The 19,722-nt window shown below is 37.6% G+C and overlaps 1 protein-coding gene and 1 non-coding gene across 6 annotated transcripts in view; one reads left to right on the top strand and one right to left on the bottom strand.

Moving 5' to 3' along the window:
• Mrtfb (myocardin related transcription factor B) overlaps nt 1-19,722 on the bottom strand; it is a 215,363-nt gene that overhangs the window by 23,847 nt on the left and 171,794 nt on the right. For all 5 annotated transcript variants that reach the window (XM_063226567.1, XM_063226566.1, XM_063226569.1 and 2 more), the window contains 3 exons: nt 18,093-18,271; nt 7,365-7,502; nt 1,615-1,862 (listed from right to left, as the gene is read on the bottom strand). In XM_063226567.1, the coding sequence (XP_063082637.1) occupies nt 1,615-1,862; nt 7,365-7,502; nt 18,093-18,271 (565 nt within the window). The remainder of the gene's footprint in view (nt 1-1,614; nt 1,863-7,364; nt 7,503-18,092; nt 18,272-19,722) is intronic.
• Nucleotides 12,536-12,673, top strand: LOC111754020 (small nucleolar RNA SNORA2/SNORA34 family). Its single transcript, XR_002788757.1, has one exon. It is a non-coding gene; the product is annotated as a small nucleolar RNA SNORA2/SNORA34 family (small nucleolar RNA).

Raw genomic sequence — 19,722 nt, 5'->3', positions numbered from 1 at the left:
CTTTCTCCATGGGATTTTCAGCTTGACAGTTTCCTTATCAGAAAAGGGTCAATAATATTAATTTTTTCCTAGACCTGGAGGGAGGATGATGGTGATATAAAGTGTCAAGGATGTGTTGGTGACTCCTAAGTCATAAATAATCATGAGACTCAGTTCCCACCGTGGCTCTTCTCATTACTGGTAACCAGCACCAGGGAAGGTGGCAGTGTGGGGTCTGGCCTAGGCCCTGGATGAAGTTGTGAATTAGTGACAACTGTCTTGAACACAGTTCCAGCTTTCTGTGGTCTTCCCTGGAAACTTCCAATGTCAACTGCACACTCAACGCTTGCCTGCTCTTAAAATAATAACATGCTACAAAATTATTTCTCTTATCTTTATACCCTGTTTATGTAAGTACATCACCACAAGGTCTGAATTACTAAAAGGTTTAATCTTCAAGATATCTGCATCTTAAGATACAAAAAATGGGTAGTCATCAATATATGAAGAGGTATTTCTTCACAGAGAAGCTTTTACATGCATTTATACCCATTGCTGCATCTAGAAAACAGGGCATATCCATGGAGGAGGGCTCAGAGTACCAGTAGGAAACAGCAGTAGTTTCTATGTATCATTTGGCCATAAACTGAACAGCGTGATCAGAAAATAATTTTTCCTTACAATGAGCTTTTTCATCTTTTCTAGGGGTTCTGCTCTCGTGTTAGCTACAGGTCTTGTTTTCTCCTGGACAGTGAAAAAGGACAGGATCTTTCTGAACCTGTGAGCCTCAAAAAGAGCATGTTGGGTACGTGTATTACAAAATTTCTTTCCTTACATAACTAAAATCAGTTATGGATATCTTGTTATGAATTCAGTGACAGAACTCCATCTGGTCACTCATGACTGGGCTTAAACTCTGGAAATCTCTTCTTTCTTCAGTTGTTGTACACCAGACCTTCTGTGATCCTTCTGTTTCATCATCAGTGTCTTCTTGTCCTCTCACGTCTGTTTTCAGACTATCCTTCACTTCCAGTATCCTGCTGTTCTTTCTAGTAGTTTAGTTTTGCCATGTCACCACCATCCTCTGAGATACACTATTGTCTACATTGAGTCCTCTTTTTGCCCAACTCCAAGTCCCTGCAGACACTGGCTCAATTGTTTTGTCTTCTTTTCAAAAGTCAACAGCATTTTCCACTCAGGCAGTTTCTCTCACTACCTAATGCACAGGTACTGCTTACCCTCTGCATTCAGGCTCCTATCATCATCTGGGCTTCTCAAGCCTTCTATTGGAAATGTGCTGGCATTCCACAAAGTTCTTGACTACTCTCGGTTTTATGCCCATTTCTCGTCTTTGAATCTATCTGGGCTTCTCTTGCAGCAATGAGTATTATTTGAGTATAGAATAAGCAGATCTTTTTTGGATGAATAATTGTGAAAAGGCATTTCTCACAAACCTATTTAGGAGGGAGGATAACAGCCAGATGGGAATGCCAGCCCATCTTCTACTACTTGACTTCGAATACTGTTGGGGAAGCTTTGTTAACAACAGAAGGAAAGTAACCACCGAGCACTGACAGATCACCTCACAAAAACCATAGTATAAGCCCTTTGAGACACACATTAACCCTTTCATACTTGGTCGGTGCAGGCAGGATGGCCTGGTAGTTGTAGTGCTGCTGCTGCTGGCTCAGGATCTGCAGCTGCAGGAAGAGTTGCTGCTGCTGGAGCAGGCGAGCGTAGTTGGAGTCCATCTGTGGCTCGTTCTTCTCACCTTTCTGATCTGGTGGAATGTACTGGTGATACTTTAACTTCTTTACCCGGGGTTTGGGATCTTTGCACTTTTTGTTGCGGTGTTTGTCATTCGGATTCTTGGGATGGCTTTGCTGTTTTGGGGTGGAGGAGAAAAGTATTTTAAGAGATGTCATTCCATGAAATTGATTTTAAAGTGTGTCTTCTATTTGAAAATCAAAAGCAGTGTAGCTTTGAAACTAATGCAGCTACTATTGGTATAGTGGTGCATGCCTGTGATCCCAGTCTTGAGAGGCTCAGCCAGGAGGACTGCTATGAGTTCAAGGCCAGCCTGAACTACAAAGTGAGACTTTGTCTCAAACAAAACAAAATCAAAACCAAAAATCAAACAAACAAAAACTAATATAGCTACTTTGGGAATACTAAATACATTTCAAAGATCCATGAAGACACTTGCATACTTATTTAGACCAAAAAATCTGATACATTTGTTTCCTTGGGGTACTGGCAAGATGCTCAGCCTAGATTATCTATTCAAATTCAACAAATATTTACTTTTGGTCCCTTGTGTGGACACACTCCTAACTGCTTACATGTATGACCTCCTATTGAAGAACAAGTTGTACAACAAATACACAACAGGGAAAAGATTAAGTATATTTCACTCTGTAATTTTTTTTAAAAAACCTATTGAAAGGATTGGGGACTTAGCTCAGTGGCATAGCACCTGCCTGCCAAGCACAAGGTGTGAGTTTGATCCCTGATCCCCCCTCCAATAAATAAATAAAAATTTAAAAAAATCTATGAAGACTATATAAAAACAGAAAAAAATGCTTCCAATGAGACTAAAGCAGACCATAAAACTGTTTCCAAGGAAATAACATTTAAGTATTTAGTCATGAGTTTCGACATTTTTCCTTTTAAAACTGGAAACAATGCATCCCTTGTCTTATGACTATGAATCACATAATTTATCAGATAATTTTCTACTTTTCAACATTCATATAGTAAGATAACTTCATTTAAAAAATCCAGCACAACACATAGGAAATTACTCTTAAATTGCTTTGGGTAACATACAAATTAATGAAAAAGATGACAAGTATTAAATGTAGTTACTGACATGCAGTCATGCTACTAATAATGTTATAGATGCTTCTATCCAAAGAAAAAATTGTAAAACAACAAAAAAAATCCTAAAACCTTCAAATCACCATAGCATGTAGACCGGAAATAAGATCTTTTGCACACCCTTCCTATGCATGTTTCCTATTAATAATTAACATAACTGGGATGATGCCGTATATACTTATTAGAGCTATGCCTTTCTCCTCTTCATTTGGTAGCATTGTAAAACAGTTTATGGGCCAGTAAGTTCAGTCATAAGAACTGATTATGTGTATCTTTTTTTTTTTTTTTTTTGATTATGTGTATCTTTTTCCAGCTCTGCATTCAGTGATGTCACATGAGTAGCTGGAAACTGGTCATGGTGGGAATATTTGCACCATGGGAATTGGCAAAAAAATAACCCTGGCTAAGTTGTTACATATTTGCCAGCACACCACTGCAATAACAATCTTAACTTAGTATCACATTTTTTGAACACCAGTAAATAAGGATTTGTAAAGATGTATTTTGGAGAGGATTTCTCCTGACTGTCAGACTTGACCACAGGACCTCATTTTCTTTTAGTTCTAAATTTACTGAATATTACAACTGCTTACTCCCACAACTTCCCTTCTCTAATACATTATTGTTCCTGGGGACTAAATCCACATCCACAATCCTTCCAACATTTTGGTTTCTCAGATGTGTGACCCATTTTCTCTAAACATCTCATCTTCTTCCTTAGCTACTCACTGCCGTGGTAATAACCTAGATCTTATCATTCCCTGAACTGTATCTTCTCAATTCCTAGCATCCTAATCTGGTAACCACCAACTCACTCCACCTAGGACACCATCCCTTAGCACTTATTTGAAGCAGTCCTTTCTCTTGTTACTTTACACAGTCCCTCACTTTACTTCCACCTGTCTGTATCCCAGGGTATACTCACATGCACTGCTCACCCTTTGCCAAATTCAACTGGTAAGATCATACGCTGGTTCTGTCACTTCAGGGTTTCTTTACAGGGCCTCTTTGACATTCTGAAGTGGGTAATCCTTGCAGGTTGTGCTGTGCACCATAGGATGTTCAGCAGTATCCTGGCCTTCTGCCAGTGGGTACCAGTAGCCAAACCCTTTTCCCACATTGTGACAACCAGGAATGTCTCCAGACACTGCCAAATGTCCCAGGGTGACAGTAGATTACTCCTGTTTGTCTACTCCATGTCTGTTTTCATATAACTAAAAGTGCTTCAGAAAAACAAAACCATGCCATTCTTTAAATTCATAATTACCACCTTTAAGCTTATCAGTCCCACCTGTCATCCTATTATTTTAGTCCAGTTATTTTCTTACACTTCTAGAAAATACCTATTTTCCTCCTCTACTCAAGCCTTTAATACCTCACCTCATGCTCATGTCAACTGGTAACCTTGTCTCCAAATAACTGAGCAAATAAATGATGAGTGCAGAGCTTATTCACATGCCCAAGGGCCTGCCTATTCCTAAGTGCTTGTAGGTGGCTTTCTTTCCCGGGGCTTCAGATGAACTATTGGTCCAGCTGCCTCAGTCCAGCAACCCCTTTCTGAGCCAGAGTCCACATTCTCTTGCCTACACATGGTGACTGTTCTGGGAACCCTTGCCCCTCTTTTGGGTCCTCCCTATGAGCTCACCAACATCCTTTCCTGACCCTCACATTCTAATCGAGCTACAGACTCTTTTCTCGTGATCCTTTCCAACAGAGGTCGTCAAAACAAGCTTTCTATGACGCCACTTCCAGTTCTGTCTCTTTCTTCCCACTCCAACCAAGCTTTTGCTTCTAGTATTCAAAAGAAGCTGCTTTTAGTAAGAAGTTCCCGCTCTCATCTGAACAGCTCATAGCAGCAATGACACATACGACCTAACCCATCCTGGAAAGGCGGCCTTTGGCTTCTGAGCCCCATTCTTCCACCATATTCACTGCTTTTCTCCAGGCTTCTTTTCTCACCCTTCCTATCTCTTCAAAATACTGACATGCCTATGGACTCAATTCTTGTACTGCCTTTTTGCTTCACTGAGACTGGATTTTGTGACATTCAAGCCTGTGAATACAGTGATGACCTCCACATTTCTGTCCAGTTCTGGGGCCCTCTCTGAGCCTAGCTCTTTCAGCTGCTTTTAGGACATCCTAGTGGGTATCTCCTGGGCATCTCACACTGCAGGTATGCTTCTTCTGGTCATTTAAGTTGGAAACGCCAACTTTTTAATTGCTTAGATAGAAAACAGTAACTGGTTCATGATGACTCCTCCACACAGAACACCTAAACAGTCAGAAGTGCTTCCCAGTTTATCCTTCAAGATGTAGCCAGCCACTTCTGAACTCTGTCACTCACGCCAAGGCTGCCACTGTCCCCTGCAATGAATGATACCTTTACCCAGTCTGTGTATCTCTTTGTTCTTCTACTGTCTCTAAGCAGTATTTTGTAACAGTAGCCTAACTTCTAACAAGCTTAATTTCTCACAGGCCTGAGAATAGTCTCTGGTCTTTAGCTGCTCTTGATTGCATGGCTTACTTTTGATCTTTGGTCATCACTGATCAGGTAATACTGGCTTCCACATTCAGAGACTACAAGTTTTCTTCCCATAGATGCCCTCATGGCTTGCACCTTTACCTCTATTAGATCTCTGTTATGGATTGAGAACTGGTGGTCAACTTAAAGCCAGCTGGATTACATCAGCATGCATTGAGTGAAGATGCTCCACCTGAGGAGGGTTGAGGCAGTAAGGAGGCATTGTGGGTTCTCCTATGAGTTGCTGTCTGAGCTGTTGGTTCTCCTGGACAAGCTTTGGTCCTCACATTGAGCATTGCTTTCTGGCTCCGGAGGGGAAGACATGTGCTGCTTGGTCTCCAGGAGGAACTCGTCACGCTGCTTCCTGGCACATACCCGACTATGCTTGTTGTCAGAGGAGCTCGGGACCTCCGTGTCGCTGAGGACGCCTATGGTACCTTTCAGGATAGCCCTGGTCTTTGTTGTGTGACTTCTCCGCTCCAGCATAGAACCCTCATCCCACTAGCACAGCTCCTTCATCCTGCTGACATAGACTTTCTGGCTTCCACTGCTGACCCTTGGGTCTACCCGGCACGGATCCGTAAAAGAGACTGGCATGAGTCCTTCTTGTGGGCTTTGGACCTCCAGCTGGACTCATGGGGGGCATTGTCCTGAGCTCTGGATTTTTTTTTTTTTTTTTTTTTTTTTTGTCTTTTTTCCTTTTTATCGGTACCGGGGATCGAACTCACGACTGCCTGCTTGCAAGGCAGGCGCTTACGCCACTGAGCTAAACCCCCAGCCCCCGAGCTCTGGATTTTTTTCTGGACTCATGTGGGACATTGCCGTGGGGTTTAGGCTCTTGACTAAATAATCTATGTCTTTGGTGTTGTGGATAGATTTCCTGCATTTTCCTGTGTTAATTCCCGGTGACCATTATAAAAATATTATATACTCCATGACCTGAACCTAATTGTTCTCTGTGTACAACCCCTGACTACAACATATGTCCTGCAGTCAACGACACCCAGTTACAATGATAAAGGACTTTTACTCTAGGATGATTAAGAATAAGGACAGTTCTAATGGACAGAACAGGAGAGGAGTATGTATCACGCTAATTAGAAGGAATCACCTTAAAAGAGTGCTGCAAAAGGCAGCATGAAGTTTAGACTAGAGCTCAGAACACTGGAGTATTTCTGTCCTTCTTAACTTTTCTGGGCTTCAGTGTCCGTCTAGGAACAGTGGTGCGAGGGTATCTACATCTGTGCTTTTTAGTTCTAAAGCTATGTACTCTGCTAGTTTTAGTAAAAGTCAACTTTGAAATGACTATACAGTGTAACCCTTAGACTATTGTTCAGTTTACTCTCTATCCATTTTGTTTAGAAGTTTTAAATATAATTTCAAGAACTTTAAAAAAGTACTGTCTTTTAGAATTTTTCTTCTTCCTTGGGATTTATTCGGAATTATTTTGACCAAGTAAAATACAGGGAACAGTTCCACAAATGTGAAGCTTATCTTAGAACAATTCACGCCTTTCTGGCCAAATCTGCTAAATCAAAAAACGTATGTTTCTCTAAAACTGTTAAACTGTCATGTAATTTTTTTGGAGTATCAGTGAGCTTGATTCTGTGCATACAGCTCAGAACTGTGCTCCCATCACTAGACAGCTGTTCATGAGGTCCTTGGATCTCAATGCAGTGCTGCAGTCACCTAATAGCAGCACAACTATGTGCTCGTGACAAAAAGATTCCTCCAGCCTTGCTGCAGAGCTCAGCAGTTTTACTAAGTAAAATTCTGTGCGCATTTTTGGAGACTACGGGATAAGTCATGTACTGAAGGATGCAATTTTAAATATAAAGCCTCCAGGCCAGTAAGTTTCCCACAGTTTAATTTTCAAGATTTCAGGCTAAGAGGCAGCTTGGGTAACTTAAGTCCTTCTGTCTTTGTCCACAGGCTCTGACATTCACGAGTCAGATTACACAATACCATATGCCAGGGTACCCACCTTTACTAATGCAGGGCTAGATTTTGCTGAGGATGCAGTGTTTGTGGGGAGGACAGGAGCTGTGGACCTTGTAGGAGGCTGGTCTGAAGTGGGAGGAGTTTTCAAGAATTCAGGAACTGCTGTGGACACTGAAGTAAACTGATGGAAGAAGCAGAGAAAGGAAAGTCTGTAAATCCAGTGATGGTAAAAATAGAAAAATCAGCATTATAAGGGAATGACCTCATGCTTTACCTCAGTGGAACCAATAATTTAGTCTTTATTCCTGTAACAATGAGTAGATGAAGGTAAATAAGGTTAGAGCTACTCAACGGTAGTATTTTCTCAGAAATGTGGTCAGAACTACCCTCTTTTGGCAGAAACAGCCTAAGACTTAGAAAAGTGATAAGAAGAATACATGATATTTATAAAGTTTTCTTGCTAAATAGGTCACACTAACCCTGGCTAATTCAAACATGGTAATTTAGTTTTTGCTATAAAGCTGGACAAATCCTCTCTTCTATTCTATCCCCACTCGCATTGCTGGGTAGCACCTCGTGGTGAAGGCTCCCTCTGCCCACAAGTGCTGGTAATTGATGCTGGTGTCTCCAACCCTGACTAGCATTCTCATTCACCAGCCCCCAGCACACCCCCTCCCCCCGTTTTGCTCAGTAGAAGCTGAAGAATACATTATGGTAAGACTGACTTGTTTCACCGACAGTGTCACCTCCTTTAAAATGAGAAGCTACTTCCTTTCCAGGCTTAAATCAGTAATGACTAAATTTCAATTTGGAAGTACAGGCTAACGAAGAAGGTTCTGATAGACTTTTACCAATTCTACTTTAAAGCATTCAATTACTAGAACTATTACTATTATAAATCAACTGAATTTTGTATTTTTACTTGGACTTAGTCATTACTAACTTTATCTTTTTTAAAATGTCCTATTTTCACTTTCACTTTCCCAAACAAGTTTCAGAGTCACTCTACAGACAATCAGAATCAGTTTCTTGAAGTATTCGAGTTTTAAAATAGCAAACTACTTTTTCCTTCTTAAAATAAATGACCTGAAAACTCACAGAGGGTTATTAGCAGAAGCAGCAGCAGCAAGAAATAGGAACCTTGGCACATACAGTTATTCAATAAATATTTGCTTAATTGATGAGTGGACATTCCTGTGGCTTTATGCAGCCAGGTCATGGCCTCAAGCCCAGCCAAGACTGTAAGGGTCCGAGCCTGCAACTCACTGTGCATGACAACTCAGCTTTCTTCTTGAGATTCTTGACACTGATTTATTTTTATGTAGTTTTTTAATAAGTATTGACAGTAGAAAGACCACATTTTGTAAAGATGGCTATATTCAATTTCGTTTCAAACAAACGTGGTATGAGACTCAACATCTAAGAATCCCAATTCCACGTTCCAGGCACATTTCTGTCCTCCAAAAGCCCTGAGATGTCTGGTTCCCTGATCTTCAGGAAACCTCTGATTAACCAAACTTCACAGATCAAGTAAGAGATGGTCATTTCTTTATAGGATATGATTTACATTGTCTTCCTTTTTACCTTGCATATTTTTTAGATATAAGGATATTTATCTTTTATTCAGTTTTCAAAGAAGGAAAAAATATTCCTTGGGCATTATATAACTCATACATGAAGTAGAAACAAGTATTTGCATTTTGAACTCTTTCTCTAACTGGGCAAGCTATTTTACCAGCACAGTCCTCACTAATGAATAGACAGCAATGATGAATTTGATAGAAAGCAGTGTTTGCAATCTTAAAAAATATCAGTCTTGCAATCTTAAACTCAAGTTTTCAATCTTAAAAATATTTTTTCTGCAAACATCTTCTCCAGATATTTTCATATTCGCAAATGAAACTCTGTACCCATTAAACAATAGCTACCTTTTCCCTTCGCTTAGCCCCTCTTAACTATAACTCCATTTTCTATTATTTCAATTACTGTATTTCATACCTGGAATGACAGTTTTGTCTTTTACTGACAGGTTACTTCACTTAGTTATAATGTTCAAATTATTACAAAATTTCATATGTTGTTTCATATTACAAAATTTACTTTTTATTAGCTGAATTCTATTGTGCATATAGAGAACATTTTGTTCACTCATTTGGATACTTGAGTTGATTTTGCCTTTTGACTACTGTGAATGCTGCTGCTATGAATCTAAGTTTTTTGTGTTATTTGGTGAGAGGTCATACACTTGAAAGTTACTGGATGTAACAGGAAAAATTAGTTTTCCAATCGCCTAAACTTGTCTCCTACAAATATAGAGTAGCTAATCAACAAAGTTCCTTTTAGTATTGCTAGGCTTTGGAAATTTATATAAGTCTCATCAAATCATGCTTATAGTTTATAGTAAGTTATTAATTGAAGGTTTTTATAGTAAGTTATTAATTGAAGGACTTAAATCTCTGAGAGAAGAGTCCATGTTGAAGGAATTTGGTATCACATATGGCTGGTTGTGCTTGATCTTCTACTTTCTATTATTCAAGAGTTGCTTCAGCATAAAATAAATTAAGCTCCAATCTGTGATATGTGTACCACTAATACTTTGGTAAGTACCTTTCTAGTTGTACTCTGATCAGAGTAGAAAAGACAAATCCAAGCATAGTTTTAGTCTTACACTTACACACAGAAATAGATATTTCAAAAGACTTTTTTTCTAACATTGTGAGGTCATTAGCATTTTAGGTTTCAAGAGAAGTGCTTGAAAAACTGGTTCTTTACTTAGATGTTATAGGTTGATTCTTTTTGGGGGAAGTGGGGAGACTTTTTCATATATGGATATTCTTCTGTAGCACCTAATCCTCAGACAGTTAAGTGTTCTGAAAAAGAATTAAAGAGACTAGTTGTCATAAGGCATTATAGAATAAAGCAAGGCATAAATCTATTTTTTTCTTAATTATCTATAGATATAACTTTTAAAGAGCCTGAGAAAAATTCCTTGCACTGGCTGTGAGCTTTATATTAGACACAGCATAAAAAATTGAACAGGTTAACTAGGAAGTTGTGTTGTCATACAATTAAACATGTAACAAAATGATAATTAGTCAATATATGAAAAAAGCTGATGCAGGTTAAAAGAAAGCAAAATAAAATCTATGGCACAACTATCTGAAGTATGGTTGAGCAATCTTTGTTATTCACCTGTGATAAATATAGGAAGATATGTAGAAATGTACAGGTACCCTATCATTTTTAATGTACTTTATAAAAGGATCAGTCCTCATGCTTTGGAAATTAAAATATCTAAACACAGACACACACTAGTCCTTCATTCTGTCCAGTGTGGTAAGTAGTCTATAAGAACTAAATCCATAAAACTTATATTTTCTATTTTAAAGATTAAAAATTAAGAATCTCAACACCTAAAAGATAATTTATGCTTTTGTTATTTTTTATTATCTATGTTTATAAGGGACTATTTTAATAGTGATGAGACTGATGTTTTGGGGATATGATAATTCTAAACTAGGCAAAAATAGTCTTTCATTCATTAAATTGATAAGAACTTGCTATAACATGGATCTGTATTCAGTTGAACTTAACTGAAATAACATGAGGGGAAATCCTGGCTATCGAGGAGCTTCATGTCTAAAGAGAAGCAATGTGTTTTGGGGTTTTTCTTTTTTTTGTCTTTTTCCTGTTCATTGGTACCAGGGATCGAACTCATGACCACACACTTGCAAGGCAGGTGCTTATGCCGTTGAGCTAAATCCCCAGCCTGAGAAGCAATGTGTTAAGGTCCATTCCCAAGGGGAAAGTAGTTTTCCTTGAAAATGGGGACTTTTTTTGGTACTTGGAATTGAACTCAGGACCTCACACTTGCTAGGCAGGCACTATGCCGCTGGTCTGAGAGTAGTTTTATTTAGACAAACACATTTTATAACCACTGAGTGAAATGCCTAGATAAATTCTACGAATACAAAAGTTGTCAAAATGAAGCCTAATTATCACTTTTAGATGATACAAAAATTTCAGAGACTTCACTGGCATTTTAAAATTTGTCTCTGTAATTGGTTTCAAAAATCCACCATACAATATATTTACAATCCTACTTCAGGGTTATTTTTCTCCAAAGTCAAGATAATAGTTGCCAAAAGTATGTCTCAATTATATGAATACAAGTATAATAAAATATGATTTCTTACTTATACTAGAATATTTAATACAAGGTAAGTTAATGAAGTACATACAATTTAGTATGTCTTTAAAAGGTACACAATAGAAATGATTTGACAGTTAGAGTTATTCCTGACTTTAGGATCTTTTCCTGACAGTCTGCAATGGGGACTGTTAACATTCTCTGAAATAGGTCTTTGGTCATCAGCCTAGTTGCTGGATAAGAGACAGACTTCTAAAGGTTGTGTAGGCTTAGTATCTGCTGCACTGGCAATCAACAATTCACATTTACCCTTTAAGAAATAGTGCATACTTATTTTCCTTCAATGTCAGCCTCCTGGGTAGGATTGCCTCTTGATAACTAGAGACCAAGTTTCAAAAGCAAAGTAAAAAATATGATATAAACAACATGGGGAAATATACAAAAAAGAAGAATGACAATCTCTTATGCAGGTGGAAATGTCATGAATCGCTTAACATACAGATAGCTTAGGTGACAAAAATGCTGCCTTACGAAAAGCTAAGGGCATATCAAGTAGCCATCTGATATGCTCACCTACTCAGATGGAAGCAGACAGCAAACAACTTAAATGGACAGGCAGAAGTTTTAAAAAAATGGTATTTAGTCACATACTTGACATTCTTTTCAGCATATTTTTAAAGCCCAAGGGGCATGGTGGGGCATAGCAAGTGTGAGAACACAGTAGAAACTTGTTATGGTTTGTGTCAAGATGTCCCCCCAGAGCCTCTAACAGTCATTTGGCTTTTTGGAGGTGGCTGAATCTACAGTGTATGACTGAATGGTTGTACAATGCTGGATTAAGGTCAGTGATTAAGGTCAGTTCACTGACTGGACCGGCACTGCCCTATTCCTGGTAGACTGGATAGCATATAAGGGAAAGAAAGAGGCTTCTCCTTCCTCTGTTGTTGCTTTTGCTGTCTTTTTGCCACTAGGATTGGCTGCCCTTCTGCCATGTGCCACCCTGCCTTGGAGCCGGTCAATTATGGACTGAAACCTCTACAAACTGAGAGCTAAATAAACTTTCCCTGTCCCTGAATCAAGACCGGCAGCTTCCTTGACGCTGTTGGTTTCAAGCAGGAGCCTACAGAGAGATCTTTCTATGGTCTGTTGGCCATTTCAGAACTTGGGCAGTGAAATGGTCAATTCATTAGAAAGAAACTGCTTGAAGCAACCCTGCCCCACCTGGTGAGAGGCTGTAAGCGTGGCAGGCTCCAGCTCAGGATGGGAGCCAACCGGGTTTACTGGGACCTGCACATACTGGAACCTGGAATACCAGGAAACTAAGCAACCCCTCTCCTCTTGCCTGTTTTGTTTTGTTGAACTTCAATATTCATGAGGGTATGCACAGCAATTTTGAAGAGAATGAGAGCCTCCATGACAGTCATTAGTGACTTCCCTATTGTCTAGTTTTGAAGACCTAAAACATCTTCCTCATTCAGTTCGGATCAGTTTTATGCTATGTTGTTTTGTATGAATTCTCTGTATGGAAGACATGGACAACTATTTGGAAGTAAACAAGAGAATATGATAGAAAGTGAAGATATCAGGTCATCTAGCTTTGAAATTTACATTTCTTACATTGCTTTCTTATGTCCTGTTTTGTTGTGTTTACTTTTACCCCTTTAAAATAAAAAAATTTTAAAAAAATAAACCTTTCCTCCTTTAACTTTGGTATTTTGTCTTAGCAACAAAAGAAAAGTAATGGAGACAGAGCTGTTGTTCTTTGCTTTCTTTTAGTTGCTCAGATCTCAGGGTGTCGGCTAGTCACTGACTTGTATCCTTTCTCCAGACTAGGTTCCAGCAAAGCTGAGGGGCAACAACCACTCCGTCCTATAAATCTGGCTAAAAGGATCTAAATTGTCACCATCCATAGTGCAAGTGGAGTGCACCTCTTTCAAGTGAAAGGACAGGCACTTCTATACTCATGGTGCTTAATTAGTGTTTACTGAGCTCCTCCTTTCTGTGTTAGATACTGCTCTAGATATGAACGACATCTACATACTCTCTCTAGTTCTTGTCCTTTAAGAGTCGCAGTCCTTTTCTTTTTAGCTTTACATTTTATTTGCAGGCACAGAGACAACAAACATATTTTAGAACATGGTGCTGAGAGCAAAGAAGAAAAGTTTCTAACAGATACTCAAGAGTGAGACAAAATGATGCCAGAAAATAATGCATTTTTAGTCTCTAAACTTCAATACCTCTATGAAACCAGGCTGACTCTTATGCAAGGGATAAAGCAGATAAGCATCAAATTTCTTTCCAACTCAAAAATTCTGCAGTGATGGTTTAACAAGAACATTTGGGGTTCATATGACCACTCTAAGTAGATCAGTAGTTTTTTTTTTTAAAGGCAAGTTCTTGCTATAGTTCATGCTGGTCTTGAACTTGAGATCCTTCTGCCTCAGCCTCCCTAGTACTGAGATTACACCACCATGCGTGTAGTTATTAGTTTTGACTTTAAAATAACTAAGGAGCAATGAACAATAAACGATGTGTAGCATAAGAATTCTTATTAAACCACTACAAACATGAATACCTATCGGAAAGTATGACACATGAATTTCCAATTTAATTACAAAAATATTCTTTAGATCTCTTTGAATGCACTAGATTGAGTTAACACAATTGAACACACAATAGGTGCTCAATAAATATTTGCTAAACAAATGAATTCAATCTCATATAGTATCAAAAGGCTAATGTAAATATTCAAACCTCAGGCTGGGAGTATACATTGCCTACCATATGCAAAGTCCTGGGTTCAATCCCACCATGGCAAAACAAAAAGAACCACTAAAATCTCCAAAGTAATGCTATTATGTATTTGTAAAGATGGAGGCTGAGGAAACCTGTATTATCTTCTTAGAAGGCAAATAAGTGCATACTTTTAGCCTAAAAAGTCTCTTCATTAACTGGCAATGTATCTGAAGAAATGATCTGATAAGTGCCCAACAATGTATGTATATGTATTTGTAACAAGCATGTGAGAATACAACAGTGTTCTTATTGTGTGTCCAACAGTGAAAGACAGAAAACCATTCTAGGTAATCAAAAGTAGGGAATCAGTTAAATGGTATATCAGTTCAATTCAAAATGATACTGATGTATTTGTTGATAAAGGAAGCTATTTATGAATATTGAGGTATGCAAGTTAGACACAGAATTATGACATGCCCCAGAAATTCCACTCCTAGGTGGAATTTCAAGAAAAAGAAGAACCTATGTCTACATAAAAACTTGACCATATCATGGATGTGTTTTCTGAACACTGTGCTAAATGAAAAAAAGCAGCCATGGAAGACATGTTATATACTTCTATTTGTATGCACTGCCCAATTAGGAAGAACTATAAACACAGACAGATGGCTGCCCCCAGCCTCTGGTAGATGAAGCAATGAACAGTGACTATTAATGGGATGGGATTCTTTTGGGGGCAATGAAAATGTTTCAGAGTTAGACAGTGGTGATAACTGCACAATATATGTGAATATATTAATATCTATTCAACTGTATGCTTTAAGAGTAAATTTTCCCAGAAACAGAAAAACCTATACTAAAATTATATAGACTCTCAAGGAGTTCTAAGTCACAACAGTTTTGAAAAAGAGGAACAAAGGAGACATTATTACATTTAAGAACTTACTCCAAACTAATTAAACAAGTGTAGTACTGACATTATGACAGACCTACAGATCAATGGAATAGGACAGAGTGCTAAAAAATTAACCACCAGATGACCTTCAACAGGGGATTGGCATCATTCAATGGGGAAAGAAAATCCCTGCACCAAATATTGCCTGGAAAAATGGAGATTCACACACAAAAAGCATAGCACTGAACTTTTACCTCATGTAAAATATAAAATGAACTCAAACTGAATATAAGCCTAAGACATAAAACTATAAATCTTCTGGAAGAACACACAGAAGAAAGCTTAATGACATTAGATTTGGCCATGATTTTTTGGATGTGACACCAAGAACAAAGAGGACAAAAAGAAAAAGACAGTGGGGAATTTAGCTCAGCTGCATAACTGCCAGCCTTGCAAGCATGTGATCATAAGCTCGAACCCCGGTACCAAAAAATAAAAAAAAATTAAAATTAAGAAAAAGTAGACAAACACAACCATATCAAACATTAACACTGTATCAAAAGGCTGGGCGTGGTAGTGCATGTCTGTAATCCCAGCATTCGGAAGACTAAGGCAGGAGGATTGCTGTGAGTTCAAGGCCAGCCTAAACTGCATAGGGAAATGTCTCAAAAAGACAAACAAACAACCCTCCCCCCAAAACAAGCTATATCAAAGAGTATACCCCAAGAGTGATAAGGCAATCTATAGAATGGGAAGAATGTCTCATATCTATGCAATATAAGTGGAATATTTAACATTATATAAAATTATGTATCTGACAAAGGGTCAATATCTAGAATATACAAAGCACTTCTGCAATTCAGCAACAATAACCTGTCTTCAAATGGGCAAAAGGGTTTGAAAAGAAATTCCTTTGAAAATGACATACAAATAACCAAAATGCACATGTTTTTCATCACTAATCATTAGAGGAATGCAAATCAAAGCCATTAACAAGATATTGCTCCGAGAATGGTTACTATTGCAAGAACTGAAAATAACCTTTGTTGGGAAGACTGTGGAGGGGAAAATTTGAACTCATGTGCGCTGTTGTTGGAGACTGTAAAATGGTACAACTGCTACAGGAGTGGTATGGAAGTTCCTCAAAAAAATTAAAAGTAGGCACATACTTGTAATCTCAGCTTCTTGGGAGGCTGAGACAGGAGGATTGCAAATTTGAGAACACTTGGGTAACTGAGCAAGATTGTTTCACAATAAGAAGGGCTGAGCATGTGGCTCAGTGGTAGAGTACTTGGCTTGCACGCCCAAGGCCCTGGGTCAATTCTCAGTATTACAAAAACAAAACTGAAGGCAAACAAACATAACCTGAAACACACGATCTGGTAATCCCACTTTTGAATACATTTCCAAAAGGACTAAAAGTAGATACCTGCATACCCCTGTTCACAGTGCTATTATGCAGTATAGCTAAGAGATGGAAGCTACTCAACTAGCCATCAAAGAATGAATAATCAAAATGTTTAGACATGTCTAGACACACATACATATATGTGAACATACATACACACTCACTCATGGAATATTTAGTTTTAAAAAGGAGATCCTCACATGCTACCTGAGTAAATTTTGAATCACACTAAGTAAAATAAACCAGTTGTAATAATATACAAATACTGTATGATTTCACTTTCATGAGATATCTAGAGCAGTCAAATTTATAGACAGACTATACTAGTAGCAGGAGAGAGGAATGGAGAAAGTGCTTAATAGGTACAAAATTTGTTTTCTTTGCTGAGAAAGTTGATATCTGCTGCACAATATGAACTATCCTTAACACTACTGAACTATACAGATATTCATCATTTAGTGACCTACTTGTTAAATGATGTTGAACTATAATTTTTTTTTTTTTGGTACAGTTCCATAGGTCCTGTTTATAGAGTCTCAATGTCCTGTTTGGGTACAATACACCTTGTTTATACAGTACTGTAATTTTTGCTTATTGTAGAGCACAGTAGTTTTATGTTCTATTATATATTACAGTACTGCATGTAGGAGTTATGTAAATAAAAGCAAAGTCATCAAGTTGGAGTTTCTTTTGATCATTTCTTTGTTCTGAATATTGTACATATTATATACAATTCTTCATTTAACAACCAATTCCCTTAATGACGTCAGTTGCAGAAAAAATGATTGGATGGTAGAAAAAGGATTAATTTAGTGACATAAAAGAATGCAGAAAAAAAGTTACATGAATACCATATTGTCTCTTAGTGTAAGAAACTGAAAAAGTACGTATGTTCCAAATCTACAATAAATACTGTGTAAGGATAAGAAACTGTACAAAGAGGAAAAATAATTAGAATAAGGGAAAAGGAGGAAAAAAGTGAAAGGAAAAAGACAAATTTGGTGTGTGTGTGTGTGTATACGTACATATATACTTATATATATATATATATAATAGTTAAACTGACTACGCTACTAGTATTATATTAATACTACATATATATATATAATACTAATACTACTTGTATTAGTTATTGGAAAAGAATAGTTAATACTCATGTTTAGATCAATTTTACATGTCTATATCTGTTAATCTAAGCGAATCTCTTGAAGGTAACAATATAGAATATTAAAACCATTGTCAAATTCCTATCATCTTGTTTTGTAAACCTGTGCTGTTACTGTATTCAGTTTCTTGTTTGTTTGTATTGCCTTTTTGTTTTTCTTTTCTGTGTCTTTTTAATCTTAAAAAAGTTAAGTGAAGATTTTGCAAAAATTATAAGCATAAAATGTGTACATAAGAGCATTAAAATAATGTAAGAATGTACTGAAAAATTTTAAAAGTGGATTACATGTTTAAAAAAAAGAAACCGTACTTTTCAATACTTTCAGATACTTTTCCTGGTGAAAATGTATAGCCTGGTACAGTATATAAAAAAAAGGGCATCTTTTCTACTTAGGAGTCAAAACCAGAAAGACAATACCTGGGCTGGGCTGTTTGTTGTCACAGGAGCTGGCGATTCACTAACTTTTGGCTCACTTGGGGATGCCACTGATCCCTGAGACTCCTGGCTTGCAGGCGGGTCTGGAGACAAAGCATCACTGCTGTCTTCATCAAATGAGAAATCACCCTGAGTGTGGGGATAGTCCTCCTTCCTAACGCCTGGAGAAAGAAATGACTAGTAATTTATGTTGGCCTTGGAATACCAAATATAAAAAAGGAAAAACACTGATTCTCATAAGAATTTTTTGTAAGAGAATCTTTTTTGTATATGACTTGTATGCTGAGTAACATCTTGCCCTTTCTTTTATATTTATGATACACTATGTAATAACTATTGTTATTTTCTAACTATTCTGGTATGAACCTGTTTTATTTTTTATTGATGTAAAGAAAGTGCTTTTTAACATGTTTTTAATATTTACATGGATTACATTAAAATCAAATTCAATACAGCATACTTTCCAATAGAAATACAGACCATTTAGTACCTATGAATAATGGGGATCATATCAAGTCTCTGGATCTGAGAGTTGCAGATAGCACAGGAGAGGGAAACAATTTTAGTAATACCTAGAATGCAAATACAGTCAGTAAAATCCAAAATGTGGGACATGCTAGAGAACAACACACACCTGTGTGGTCTGCAAATAAGTATCAAGTAAAAAACAGGAAGACAATTTATCTTACAGATTAGATTAAGACATTTTTTTTTTTCGTGGGAGACAGTTTCACTGTGTAGTTCAAGTTGGGCTTGAGTTCACTGTATATCCACACTGGCCTTGAACTCAGTGATCCTCCTGCCTCAGCCTCCCAAGTACAGGCCTATGCCACCATGTCCTGCAGATTAAAATTTAAAAGACAAATTGGCTACAGCCAACATAGAAATCTTACTGGACCTACTCAGAGTATATGAGGCAGTAGCATATCACTGGGTATCTGTTGATAAGTTTCCAATTTAAGTAATAGCCCATCTGGAGTGACATCTTATCTTTGGGGGGTAATGACCAAAACTGAAAATAATAATAATGGAAAATAAATGATGATAACTTTTTAAAATTGCTTGCTGAGTAAGTAGTAGCATTCTTTTTTTTTTGGTCTTTTTCATTTTTATCGGTACCAGGGATCGAACTCACGACTGCCTGCTTGCAAGGCAGGTGCTTATGCCGCTGAGCTAAATTCCCAGCCCCCAGTAGTAGCATTCTTGAAATGATTTTTCTCTGGTAAAACTTACGAGAGAAATAAAAGGAGAAACAGTGGGCTGTAGTTGTAGCTCAGTGTGTGCTTAGCATGTATAGGCCCATGGTTCAATTTCCATCATCAAGGAGGTGGGGGAAAAAGATATTCATCAGGAATTAAATATGATGAGATCAGCATGAGATGGATACATACTACCTTTCTTAAAGAATGTTTATGTCTATTATTCCCCTTCTTGCACTAATGCTGAATAAACTACCTTTCTCCAAAGAAATAGAAATAAAAGATGAAAAGACTGTAAATATATTAAACAGCACAATATAGTACTTTAACTTAGAAAAATGTGACAAGGAAATCAAAACACCACACTTAAACCTCAAACATAAAAGGGGAATCTGTTAATTGGAAGCAGATGC

Source organism: Cavia porcellus, unplaced genomic scaffold (assembly GCF_034190915.1).
Source record: "Cavia porcellus strain 051 isolate PalLab524CR breed Dunkin Hartley unplaced genomic scaffold, mCavPor4.1 scaffold_16, whole genome shotgun sequence".
Classification (NCBI taxonomy): Eukaryota; Metazoa; Chordata; class Mammalia; order Rodentia; family Caviidae; genus Cavia; species Cavia porcellus.
This window is presented reverse-complemented; position numbering and strand designations above follow the sequence as displayed.